Source organism: Vicia villosa, linkage group LG6 (genome assembly GCF_029867415.1).
Source record: "Vicia villosa cultivar HV-30 ecotype Madison, WI linkage group LG6, Vvil1.0, whole genome shotgun sequence".
NCBI lineage: Eukaryota > Viridiplantae > Streptophyta > Magnoliopsida > Fabales > Fabaceae > Vicia > Vicia villosa.
In genome coordinates this window covers 131,426,012-131,438,888 of record NC_081185.1, presented here as the reverse complement: position 1 = coordinate 131,438,888, position 12,877 = coordinate 131,426,012, and the positions used below count along the sequence as shown (strand labels likewise).

General features: G+C 33.4%; 1 protein-coding gene across 1 annotated transcript; it reads left to right on the top strand.

Moving 5' to 3' along the window:
* The first annotated feature begins 10,790 nt into the window (after nucleotides 1-10,790).
* Nucleotides 10,791-12,645, top strand: LOC131612400 (probable protein phosphatase 2C 43). The gene is made up of 4 exons (XM_058884197.1): nucleotides 10,791-11,070; nucleotides 11,154-11,518; nucleotides 11,604-11,843; nucleotides 11,989-12,645. The coding sequence occupies exons 1-4, from the start codon at nucleotides 10,791-10,793 to the stop codon at nucleotides 12,436-12,438; spliced, it is 1,335 nt and encodes a 444-aa protein (XP_058740180.1). The 3' UTR covers nucleotides 12,439-12,645.
* Nucleotides 12,646-12,877: the final 232 nt, after the last annotated feature.

The following is a 12,877-nucleotide window of genomic DNA, read 5'->3' as shown; positions in this document are numbered from 1 at the left end:
AAACAATAGTAGGGACTAAAATTGCATGCATAAAAATTTTAGAAGGACCATTCATTGAAGGAAAATTTTATAGGGACTAAAAATGCAGGATCGCATATTTATAGGGACTAAAAACGTTTTTAACCCTTATTATTATTTTACTATTAATATGATTTATTTTTTGTTCGGTGTATTTGTGATGGCTTGATTATGTCAATTATGATCGAGTACCTTATGAGTATTAAATATAAAATGCAGGATCGCATGAAGATGATGTCCCAAATGAAAACACTTAGAGAAATTTACAAGGCAGTTTTGATCCAAAGAAATGTTTGAATTTGAGGCTATTTTCAACAATGATTCCTTTTGAATTCAGAAAAACTCCAAACATGAAAGTTGTAGAGGATGTTTTTTACTTTCCAAAAAGTACAAGAACTCATTCATAGCGTGTGTGAGATATGAGATTCAGAGAGATGAAGTTGGCCTTTCAAACCTGAATTATAGGTCATTTGCAAGATATGAACTTGAGCAAATCATAAACCAAATCCGCATATCCATTGATTGCATGCCATATTACTTGTAAATATCTCCTTAATCAGAATATTGCACAAGTTTTTGAGGCATGACACATTGATTTGAAGCATTATTCAAGAGTTCATACCATTTATGGAGTGTTTTGCCAAAACAATTACACTTCCATTTGCATAAAGAAGCTTTAATCACAAAGTCCACTTATCTTGAGCTCCTACATTGTTTCTTCTGAACTCAAACAACTTTGATGCTCAAAAGCAACACCTCTAAAGTACCAACAACCCTAGAGGAGCCTTGTACCTTGTCTTGGGATTCCATGAAACTTCAAGTTGCATTTCTACCAAACCATGAAACTCAAAGTTGTGGAAAATTCATCCTTGATTCCTCCATAATCTCCTATAAATAGAGGCCTCAACAACATCATTTAACACACCTCAACACACTCTAAATCCCTCCAAACTCTCTGCAACTTAGAATTGCTCTTTAAAACTCCATTAAAGCTTATGCAATTTCAATAAATACACACATAATATATCTATGCGAACACACGACTTTATGTCATGCCATTATAGTTTTTTTTTGTTTCCAATGCACATGTAAATATTGAACACACGCAAATTTCAATGCACATATGGATATGTGTAACACCCTAAAATTTAGAATTATTTAATTATTCGTGAGTTATTGATGAATTTGTATAATGTATGATGTGTGTGGGGTATGTTGTGGGGTAGTAGTAGATTAGAGTGAGTTAGAATAGTTTTGATTTAAATAATTAAGTTCTATTATTTAGATTAATAGTAATAATAACAATAAAATAGATAAATTAAGGATATTTGAGTAAGGGTATAATGAGAATAGAATAGAAAGGGTCCTAGGGGTAACTGAGTAAAAAGGTGGAGAGAGAGAGAGAGGATTCATTCTGTGCAATCGTGAAGTTTTGGAGAAAAGACGTGAAAGGAGAGGCTTGGGCTCAAAATGGGGATTTCGGTAGAACGTGAAGAAAATACCAATTGCTAGGAAATTCAAGGTAAGGGGGTAATCCCGATTTATTATGATTGATAGGGGTTTGAGGTAGATGTAGGTGTTGCCTGGTATGGTGAATTGATGGAATTATGATGAAATTGTTGATGATGATGTTTATATTGATGAATTTGTTTATGATGATGATGTTTGTAATGATGAATTGTTGATGGAGATGTTGGTATACCATGATTTGTTGTATGTGACGTATAATATGATATGCTTTGATGTTAGCCTGAGATATATGATGATTATTATGCAATTGGGACTTAATTGATACTTGTAACCAAATTTTATATGGCCTGGAACGGCAGCGAAAACGCGACTGCGAAGTTGCGGAACTCGCTAATTACGTCAAGCGAGCTAGGAGTGAGCCAGTCGCTCCGGCGTCGCCGGGAGAATGAAGTAGCGAAAAATCCCAATGGCTCATTTCGCAGGGCGAATGAAGCTGCGAGGGCCTTCATTTCCCATTTCACCAGATGAGCAGAGCGCTCCTAGGGCGCCAGGCGAGGTCGAGGCGAGCAGTCTGTACCATTTTCTTTAAAATGTTGTAATTGGAGTCTCGGGATGCTGTTTGACGTGTCGTTCGAAGCGTTGGGAAGATGACGCACAAACCTACGATATAATTGAGTCATATGAGATGTTTTGGTGTATGATTCCAATACCTATGTGTTATACCATAATTTTTACCCTAAGATCACTCAATCATTTTTACATTCATACAACACATAAATATCATAATCTTGAGAATGACCCTTGGTTTTGTGCTCATCTTGCCTTTGAGGGATCATCAAGCACCCATGTTTGATTATATTATGAATATTTGTTTTATACTAATTTCTAACCAAAATATAGAAAGATATCTTGTGTCCTTCAATATTTTGTACATTGTAGGTGTTGAGCCAAGTGCATTCACCTCCTCTCCTAAATCAGGGTTTTGAGGATCAACCCTCAAGTAACTGGCCATTCATGGAAGCTATTTGGTTTTAAACTTCGAAGAAACACTCTTATTATCAAAGTGTTGTGTTTTGAACATCTTTCAACTTCATTTGATCAAGTTCATCTCAAGATCATGTGGCTTGATTCATCAATAAACTCCATAGGTTCATGTGTTTATTTCCATGCCTTCTTCAACAAGTTTCATCAGTATATGAGCCACATCACCAAGTTTTATTCAAGATAACATCATTCCAAGGTTATGTGTACTTCTATTGCCTTATAGTGCAAGCAAAATTCAAAAGATTCAAAGTTGATTTAAGGTGTTTAACCTAATTTGGCAAGTTCTTGATTCTATGGTCAAAAGGGCATAACTCTCTCAATTTTCAAAATTTTGGAGGGCTTATTTTTTTTCAAATCACTCTCCTTGACATCATAAACAACTTCTCTTCACAAGTCAAGAGATAATTTTATGAAGAAAGCCATCAAAGATGTGAAGAAATTATAGGTCCTCCTTGAAAGCCCAAAGAATTTTGTGTCATAACTTTATTCAATTTTTATCATTTTGAGCCCACTCTTTTTGCACAATAAAATTGAGTGAGTATAATTCAAATAAATTCAATGTTATGGAGCTAATTTTGAGTAGAAGGTCATGAAAAATCGCAAAACATTATAGGTCATCTATGGAGTTTTTAAGATTTTTTCATCAACTTCCCATAATCATAACTTGCTCATTTCTCAACATTTTTTAGTGCCTATTTTTGCTATGAACTCTTATTGATGCGATCTTCAAATCATATTCAAGGATCAAGATCTAAATCATTAATGAAGACCTTGGAATTCTGCAAAGTATTATAGGTCATTTTGGAGCTCTATACTTCGAATTTTTCTAAGTATAAAAATTAGTTAATTTTTCCTTATTTCAAAGATGCATACCTTTGTGCTCAAATTTTGAATTGGAAACTTTATTGGCAAATTGTATTCCTTGTAGTAAGATTTTTCAATTGCGAAAATAATGACATCAAAGAGCCTTTTACATTGTGAGTTGTGTATTGATGAACAAGGGACCTCAAAATTGAAAATTCCACCATGATTAGTTTGCAAATTCATTTGAAACTTGGTTAATTAGACGAAGTAAGGTTCAATATTGATCTAAACATTATTAGAAACCTTCCACAAGATTGTCAGTGTCTTGAAACTCAAGTTTTAGCTGTGTTTTGGGTGAATTGCAAGTCACACATTTCATGCTTCGACCTTCACACGAATTCATTCAATTTCTCATCATTTCACATGCTTCTTGATTCCATGAGCTCAGATATAAATAGAGGATCATTATCCTCTCATTTCTGAAGCTTTTGATAGCCAGAATACCCCTGCTAAGATCCCATTCGAACTCTTAAGCTTATAATTTGATTTTTAATCTCCACACCTCAATCACTCAAATTCTCCATTCAATTAGCTTCCTTGGCCTTCATTGAAGCTAACCAGACCATTAGCAATTCAAATCGTGCTTCCATTGAAGCTCCTCGGTTTAGTCTTCATAACCAATGACATGGAGCCAATTATTTTAATCTGATTGGTTTGACTTTTATTTGCTTTGTGTGTTTCTGTTGGCTGAGGTCTATGATGCGCTGCAAGCTTATGGCCATTGGATCATTCCACATCAATTAATGAAGTGGATCCAACGCTCCTTGTTTGTTATAGTTTTCTAATTTTATTTTAGTTCTTATTTTGTTTCTTTTTTCATCAAAAATTCATAACTCTTTCATTTTAATTCAAAAAATCATGAAAAAGAAACCAAAATACTTTGAAATATTTTTTACTTTATGAATATTTTCCCATATTTTTATTGTATCATTTTATATTTTTAATATTTTCTCTCATTTTCCTCATGTTTTAAATGCTTTAAATCTATTTTTAAGTGTCTAAAAATTCTGGAAAATTTTGGAAATAATCTTATGATGGTCCTTAACCCATGGTGATCTTTGGTTTGAATTTATTTGATGTTTAGATGTTTGGTTTGAATTTTGGTTCATATTTTTTTAAAAATCCATTTAAAATTTGTTTTAAACTTTTATTTTGATTTGATGCTTGGTGGTCCATTTTGGTGAGAGTTATTGATCCGATTCTCTTTCTCTTCATCTCTTTTCTCTTGTCTCATTGGTGCAAGTCTTGATACATTCATTATGTGGAGGTTATGGTTTTACCATTCCTCTAATGAATCATCAAGATGAACTCCCTTAATGACTAAGGAAAATTCATCTAGACTTATGGTTTTATGTTTGATTCATTCCCTTCCCACTTTATCTCAGTCCCTTTCTTCTTTGACTTTTGATCAATTAGACGTACGAATTCATCATTGTTCAATCAGGGTTGGATTGGTATTGATGAACTTTCATCATTTCAAATCTACTTTAATCTTATCATGAGATTATTTTAAGTGCTTTGGATTGATGATAAGTTTATCCTAGGTACTAAGAAGGTTTTGATTGATGTAATGATCTTGTAAGCTCCTTGACTTTGTCTTGATCATTTTTTGTGTGTTTTACACGTGTTGTAAGTTTTAAGAGAATGATCTTCCATATCATTTCTCCAACTTGTTCTTAAACACATTAATTGTTATTTATCGGTCTCTGATAGGTGTAACTTCTATATAAGTTCACTTACGCTTGCTTAACATAGTACTAAATTTGTCCCGAATTGAATTATCATCTCTAATACTATATAAGTTCATTATTATTTTGCAATTTATATTTCCACTCTTTATTTCAGTGTCATTTACCATTCATTGCATTTTAATTTTGTGCCCTTTTCCTTTTGCTCACTTGAGCACTTATTTTCTCTTTGCTCACTTAAGATTTTATTTTGTTTGTTGGTGTAAAACACTTAAATAAAAAGAAAACCCTAAAAAGACTTAATTGTTGACTTTGGACTATGGTTATTATCCTTTGCTCAAGGAGTTAGACTTCCGGACTTTGAATTAGCATCTGGACCTTAGAACCCTTCATCTGGGACCATTTCATTTGAGGCCTTGGAATTTCTTTTAGCTTTCTTGTCTGTACTGGTTGTTTTGTCTATGTGCAGGTGTTCTGTTTGATATAAAAGCTTTGAATTCTTATCTGAGGCAATTTCATTTGAGGCAAAAAAACATGATTCTTGAAGCAATGCTAAATGGGATTATTATCTTGGAGCTCTAGTCATTTTAGTTCAAATGATTTATTTGCTATATTTTGAGTTGAGTCCAAAGAAAATGAATGTTTATGTTGGCTTCATGTCAACACTATGCCAAAAAGGCCTTTAGACAGCACACCTTAGACAACACTTTTATACAAAAGTGCTGCTATAAGTAAAATAAAAAATAAAACACAGAAACTGCATACGAAAATGAGTAAAAGCACTGCTAAAAGGCCGACCTTAGACAACGCTTCTAAAAAGCGCGGCTAAAAGAGTTCCTTTAGAAAGCGATTTTTAAAAAGCGCTGGTAAAGGACCACATTAGCCTGCGCTTCTCAAAAGCGCTGTCTAAAGTCAAATAAATTAAAAAAAATATCTCAAAAGCGCTGCTAAATAAAAATTGAAAAGTTATAAAAAAATTAATAATAAAATAATAAATAAAAAAACTAAATAAAAGTTGAAAAGGGATTAGGGTTCATTCATCTTTGTTCCAGCCCAGCTCTCACTCGATCTACGACGTTCCCCTCCATCTCGGTTCTTCATCAACTCTGATCGTTTTGCATATTTGTTTGTTGAATGCTTTTGTTGGTTTGATGTTGTTGAACGTGATGTCTCACGATTTGGCGATGATCATGCTACTGGGTTTGCGATTTGAGAGTTGATGATCATGCTCAGGTGTGTGATTTTGGGCCAACTGTAAAATTGATTGGCGAATCATTAGTATAGATAAAAAGTTTATATTGTTTGTTAATTTCTTACTGAATTCATGTTCCACATTTCAAATGCTACATATGAAGATCTACTTGGAAACAATAAGTCTTTTCCCCAACCTATTCTTCTAAGAGTATGATAATTTTCAAAAATATGGTTCTTCAATTATTTAAATTTGAAATTCTAGTAAGATAAATGTGGTTACATATTAATGAATGATTATAATATTTTTATATAGGAAATGATTAACTTTCATGCTGATATTTGGGAGCAAGAGGGTCTATATGATTGATTGATCAAGAAAAATATGGAAGTTGTTTTTATTTTTCTATTTTAAATGAATTAAATTAGATTATGAATTGTATAATCAAGGTTTAATGTTTATTGTTGCAACTAGTAACACAAGAAATTGTATTTTATTAATGTAATTATGTAAAGATACTTGCTTTATGTTATTGAATTGAATAAAGTGATTATTTTTCATTTGAAGAACATTTTATATGAAGAAATAAAGTGATCCAGATTAAATAGAAGTGGTTGCTGAAAATAGTGATTAGTTTTCATTTGAAGAAATTTTGTATGAAAAAAATAGTAATGTAATTTTAGTTCACATACTATACTATGTTATATTATTAAGTGAAAATAATTATTATTTTTAAAAATTTCATGCACAATAGACAGCGCTTAAAGAGAAAAGCGTTGTCTGAAGTGGGGAAAAGTGTTGTCTAAAGTGGGAAAAGTGTTGCCTAAAGTGGGGAATAGACAGCGCTTTTAAGAAAGTGTTGTCTAAAGTGATGCCTTAAAGATGACCAAAAGCGCTGTCTAAAGTGAAAGCGCTGCTAAAGGTGTACTTTCCAAAGCACTGTCTAAAGTGAAAGCATTGTCTAAAGGGGTGCATAGGAAAGCGGTGTCTAAAGTGAAAGCGCTGCTAAAGGTGTACTTTCCAAAGCACTGTCTAAAGTGAAAGCATTGTCTAAAGGGGTGCATAAGAAAGCGCTTTTATAGTAAAAGCTCTGTCTAAAGGTGACTTATAGCAACGCTTTTACCTTAGTCCAAAGCGTTGCCTTTACTTATAGTAGCGCTGGCTTAGGCAGCGCTTTTAAGCGCTGCTAAAGGCTAAAAAAAGCGCTGTCCATGTGCCTGTTTGGCATAGTGCAAGTGTTGGCTTCTTTATTGGTCAGATCGTTCCTTTCCTTAACTTTTACTTTTTGCTTTAGGATATTATCTTCACCTCTTGCCCCTCTTCTTATATTTTCAAAAATATATCCCTCCTTTTCAAAATCTTTCTTTGGTTGCAAGCTTTAAATTCTTTTGAGAGTAAAACTTTCTTTCAAATCTTTTGCTATTCGATGCTTCTTTTAAAATCTTTTTCTAAGGATTAGGCATGAGTAATCATCATGGTGGAGATATAATCCCCTATCCCAGTGATATTGATTGATATAGTTGATTATTTTCCACTTGAAATATTTAGTGGCATACTTATTGATTTCTATCCAAGTTGGAGCCTTTCTTTCACTTGTGATGCAAATAATTCACTTGTTCTCATGTTCAAGTATCGTTAGCTGAGTTTTCTCCTCTAAGGTTCAAAGTGTCTCTTCATTTTAAAACAACCCATCATGTTTCTTTTTGGCATAACTACAATTGCTCTAAATTCTCCATTGTACTAAGGAGGTATGTAGACACAAGATGCGACGTCTTGCCGAGTATACATAAAAACCAAAAAAACTTTCTTTTCATCTTTTGCATACAATTCTTTTAACACAAATTTTCAAAAAGGTTGTTGTGGCGTACCACAGATGTGAGGGGTGCTAACACCTTCCCCTTGCATAATCAACCCCCGTACCCTAAATCTCTGTTTGTTTTTGTTAATTTTTTGTTTGAAAAACTACTTTGGATTTTATTTCGTTATTTTCCTATTTCCTTTGGAAACAATAAAGCGCAGTGATGATTTTCACTAAAATTACGAGTTGGGTCAATCCAATGGCCTCGTTTTTAATTTTTAACCGCTACATTATGTGTTTATGAGATTGAATTGTATTGTGTTGTTACGCTATGATATGTTGTATTTTGATGATGAATATGACATTGTTGTGATTTTGTTATGACGTTGCTATGAAGTTGTTGTGATGCCAACGATGATGTATGATGAAACTATGATGACATGTATGTTTTAAATATGTATAACATGTTATATGATAAGTATGTGAATGGTGATGCGATTGACTAGCCGCGATCGAGATTAATATGACGTTGTTGTGTATCATGCATTCATAGCATATTTTTGGACGGTGGTCTGTCTGTGATGTGCTTCAATCCCATTGTGCGATTTGAGTGCGTTTTGTGAGGTGCTCCGGTTCCAAGAGGAAATCGATCATATGGTGGGAATATTTAGAGGGTGATGACCAAGTGCTCATCAAAGAGTTTGGTACCACATGCATTGAGTCAATATTGTTGCATTAACATCTTATGTGACATTGCATGGGTTTTATTGATGAATTGTGATGTAATGATAATTATAAAGTGCGTGATTTTATGATGCTTCAAACGACAAAAGTTGTTCATGTGCTATCGTGAAGCGTTGTGAGTATGACGTGTTGATAAATGATGTGCTTTATATGATGATAATGTTGTTTGTAACTAATCTTCTTTTCCTTATATATTTTATAACGAATTGTGATTACTCATCGTTTCTGTTTGAATGTTGCCTCCACGTGGGTAACACGTAGGTGACTAGGAGTAGTTCGTAGAAATTTCGAAGATACCTTCAGAATGTGTGATTCGATTCATGAATCTACTCATGTGAGTCGATTCATAAAAGGCTTTCAATCGAATCACATAGCCTAAATTGAGACAAGACATACAAATCATATTCTTTAGTCGACTCATGTGTAGTAATGAGTTGATTCAGAATCCAAAATCATTTGATTTGATTCACCAACTTCTTAAGTCTACTCAAATAAGATGGACTTTAGTTAAAGTTATATTTTATGCTTGAAAAGACAATTATGACCTGGCATTTGCGTAACATTTCTTGATAAAGTCAGTTACATGACAAATTTAATTATGACAAGACAACAAAATAGAAATTAACTGATAAAATGCTTAGGTAATTTCAATAAATACGCGCACAAAATAACTTTGCAAACACGCGACTTTATGTCATGCCATTACACATCTTTTTGTCTTCAATCCACATTTAATAAATGAACACGCATAACTCCAATGCATATATCGACATGCACCTTTGTTTAATTTCAACACTTAATGACCATGCACATATCGATATGCATCTGTGTTTAATTTCATTGCATAATACCAATACGCACCGTCATACACACAAATTTTTAAATTTATCTGAGTTTAATTTCAACGCATAATACCAATGTGCACCGCCATACACAAGTATTTTAATTTCAACGTAAAATCCTCAATATCCGCAGTTATCCACACATATTCTTTAAATTGAAATAAAATTTTCATTTAATGATATTATATTATAAAACTTAATCAATAATACTTAAAATCTTAAAATAAAACAAGAGTTTGATGAAACCCACTGACAATGTAAAATAGTAAATTTTACACTGTCATCCAATATAAATATATCTATCATGTCATATAAGTAGTTTGAAATTTTTGATAGAATACATGTGGTAATTGAAAAGTGTAATACATATGTTATTTTTTCATGAAATAATGCATTTTAAAAGTTAAGGAATTAATATAATTTTTTTTTTAAATTAAGACATCAAAAATAAACTTTGAGGTTAATATAAAAAGAATATCAAGCTTATTTTTTTGATTTGTTTGCAAAAACTGAATCAAACAAATTCTAAATTATTATTTTTGTTTAGTAAAGTGTGTAAAGAAAACCTACAAAGAATTGATACAACTCCTTAAGTACGTTTTGTGGCAAGGGGTTGGATATTTTACTCTTATGTACATGAAAATTTCAGTTGTTAGTGGATAACTCATCTCACATATAAAAAATGTAAAATAAAATTGTAAATATAATATTTTGATTAATTTTATTTTTATTAGTCTTATATAAAATAAAAAAGAAAAACACATTTCCTATCATTATTACTAATATTAAAATGAGTAATAAAATGAATTAACGGCTACCGAAAAAACGAGAAGAAGAAAAAAAAAAGAAAAATTGATCTTCCCCATATCATACATATCTCATAGTCAAACACTCAACACAAATTCCCGCCAAAATATGGAATGAACGATAAAGTTTGTTAAATTCAGTTACGTTTCAGTTACGATTCATCACTTTTCAGTTACCAGTTAGTTGAATATAAATACATCATAAACCTTCATCCATTCTTCATTCATTCAAACACATTCACAATTTTCCATTACTCAAATCATCACTCTCTCTCTCTCTCTCTCTCTCTGAATTTCCCTTCTCTCAAACCTTTCTCTCTCAAGATGCATCCATGGCTTCAAACCGTGATCGATATGTGCAGGGGGAAGTTCAAAGGAGATCTCAAGGCTTTTGAGGAAGATCCTCTCGGAATATCGATCAATATCGAAAGACACTGCTTCGGAGAATTTTCCATGGCAAGCGTTCAAGCCAATGAATTCATGGAAGACCGAAGCCAGGTTGAAGTTGCCTCTAACAACGCACTCTTTCTCGGTGTTTACGACGGTCACGGTGGCTACCTGGCTTCACGATTCATCGCTGAAAATCTCTTCAAGAACCTCTTAAGTATAACTTTCTTTTCGTCCTTTAATTTTAAACTTATTTCCTTTCTTTAATCAATTTTGAGCTTTCTTTCGTCTTTGTTGTAGGGATTGCTCACGAGAATGGAAATACTATAACACAAGATACTCTAAGCAGCGCTGTTTCTGATACTGAAAAGCAATTCATCAATTATGTCCGCACGGAATATATTGCAATGCCAAGTCTAGCAAAAGCTGGCTCATGCTGTCTTACTGCAGTTATATGGAAAAAGACTCTATACGTCGCGAATCTTGGAGATTCGCGCGCCATAATTGTCTCTATGGTTGATGGAAAACCTGTTGTCGAACAGCTGACAAGAGATCACAACTGCAATGATATAGCTATTAGAGAAGAACTCAGGGCAATGCATCCAAATGATCCCAACATTGTGTTCAAGAGGAATGGATCGTATCGCGTTAAAGGCATCATTGAGGTATTACGATAGAGTTTTATAGTTAGATTTGATATTGCTGGTTTATGAATTGTTATAATGTGTTCTTGTATTTTTTTTTTTATAGGTTTGTAGAACTATTGGTGATGCATATTTGAAGAGGCCTGATTTTACGTTTCACGATTCGTTTCCCAAAGATACGAACGGGCCTCCACTTCCTGATAAATGTGTGCTATCATCAGAACCAGAGATGCGTTCTAGAGCTTTAAGAAATAATGATAAGTTTCTGATATTTGCTTCTGATGGACTTTGGGATCTCATGTCAAATGAACAAGCTGCTCTAATTGTTTCAAAGAATCCAAGAAATGTATGTATATGTACATCTATATCTATATCTATGACTTGTTCTTTCATAGTTTTTACTTTCAAATTGTTAGAAACTGAGAAGTAGCGGTTTGATTTGATTCTATATAATGCTAAACTGTTTTGACTGGTATATGATATTTTTGTAGGGAATTGCGAAAAGGCTTTTGAGTGTTGCGCTAACGGAATCTGCTAGAAGAAGGGGATTTTCCTATCAGAATGTTCGAGCTGCTAGTCCGGGACGCGGTAATGCGAGCAGGAGGTCTTTTCATGATGATATAAGTGTGATTGTTGTGTTCTTAGAGAAACCGTCGATTCTGAGGAAACGCGTGCTTAATATGTCTTACAGCGGCTTAAATCCGGCGCCTGAAAAATCTGATTTCGAAGGCTCTGGATTAAGCTCTTTGATCCTGAGTCCATTGAGTCCTCGGGGTCTGAAGGCAAGTTTCAGAAGACGGTCAAAATCAGTTGACAGTCCTCTGGGTGGAAGCTCTCAGGGCGAGGACACTGACAGGCTTATTGATCAGAGCTCTCGTCAAACTGCTCAAGGCCGTTGGGCGTCTCTGAGACAGAAGCTCTTTGCACCATTTCGAAAATAAATATGAGTTCAGAATGTGAGCTGTTTTAACTTCCTTCAAGTGTCAGAGATCTGTCAAGTCAATTGGTTGAGTCTTTTTCTTTTTACTGCATCAAATTGTATTTTAGAAGTGTGTCAATTTCATGTGATATATTGATTTCTCATAGAGCTATAGGAGATAAGAACTATATGATAGTTGTTTTTCACTCAGTTGTACAAATTTGAATAAGTGTCCTGGAGTTTGTGACACAAGCATTATGAATTGGAAGTTAAAACATATTCTGAAATTTAGCTTACTCTTTTTACAGCACTCAATTGTAGTTTATTTTGAAAATGGTGTTTCAGAGCTATGGATTAGACAATAAGAAATGTGAGAATTGGATTGAATAAACTGATTAGGTGCACCTAAGGTAGATGAAACTAATGCAGGAGTGTATCCTTATACAGATTCTGGATCTTTA

Bases quoted from the DNA above. Each gene is read 5' to 3' on its own strand.
- LOC131612400 (XM_058884197.1), top strand. From the start codon at position 10,791: ATGCATCCATGGCTTCAAACCGTGATCGATATGTGCAGGGGGAAGTTC. The intron at 11,071-11,153 runs GTATAACTTTCT...TCTTTGTTGTAG, and splicing joins TCTCTTCAAGAACCTCTTAA to GGATTGCTCACGAGAATGGA. The intron at 11,519-11,603 runs GTATTACGATAG...TTTTTTTTATAG, and splicing joins GCGTTAAAGGCATCATTGAG to GTTTGTAGAACTATTGGTGA.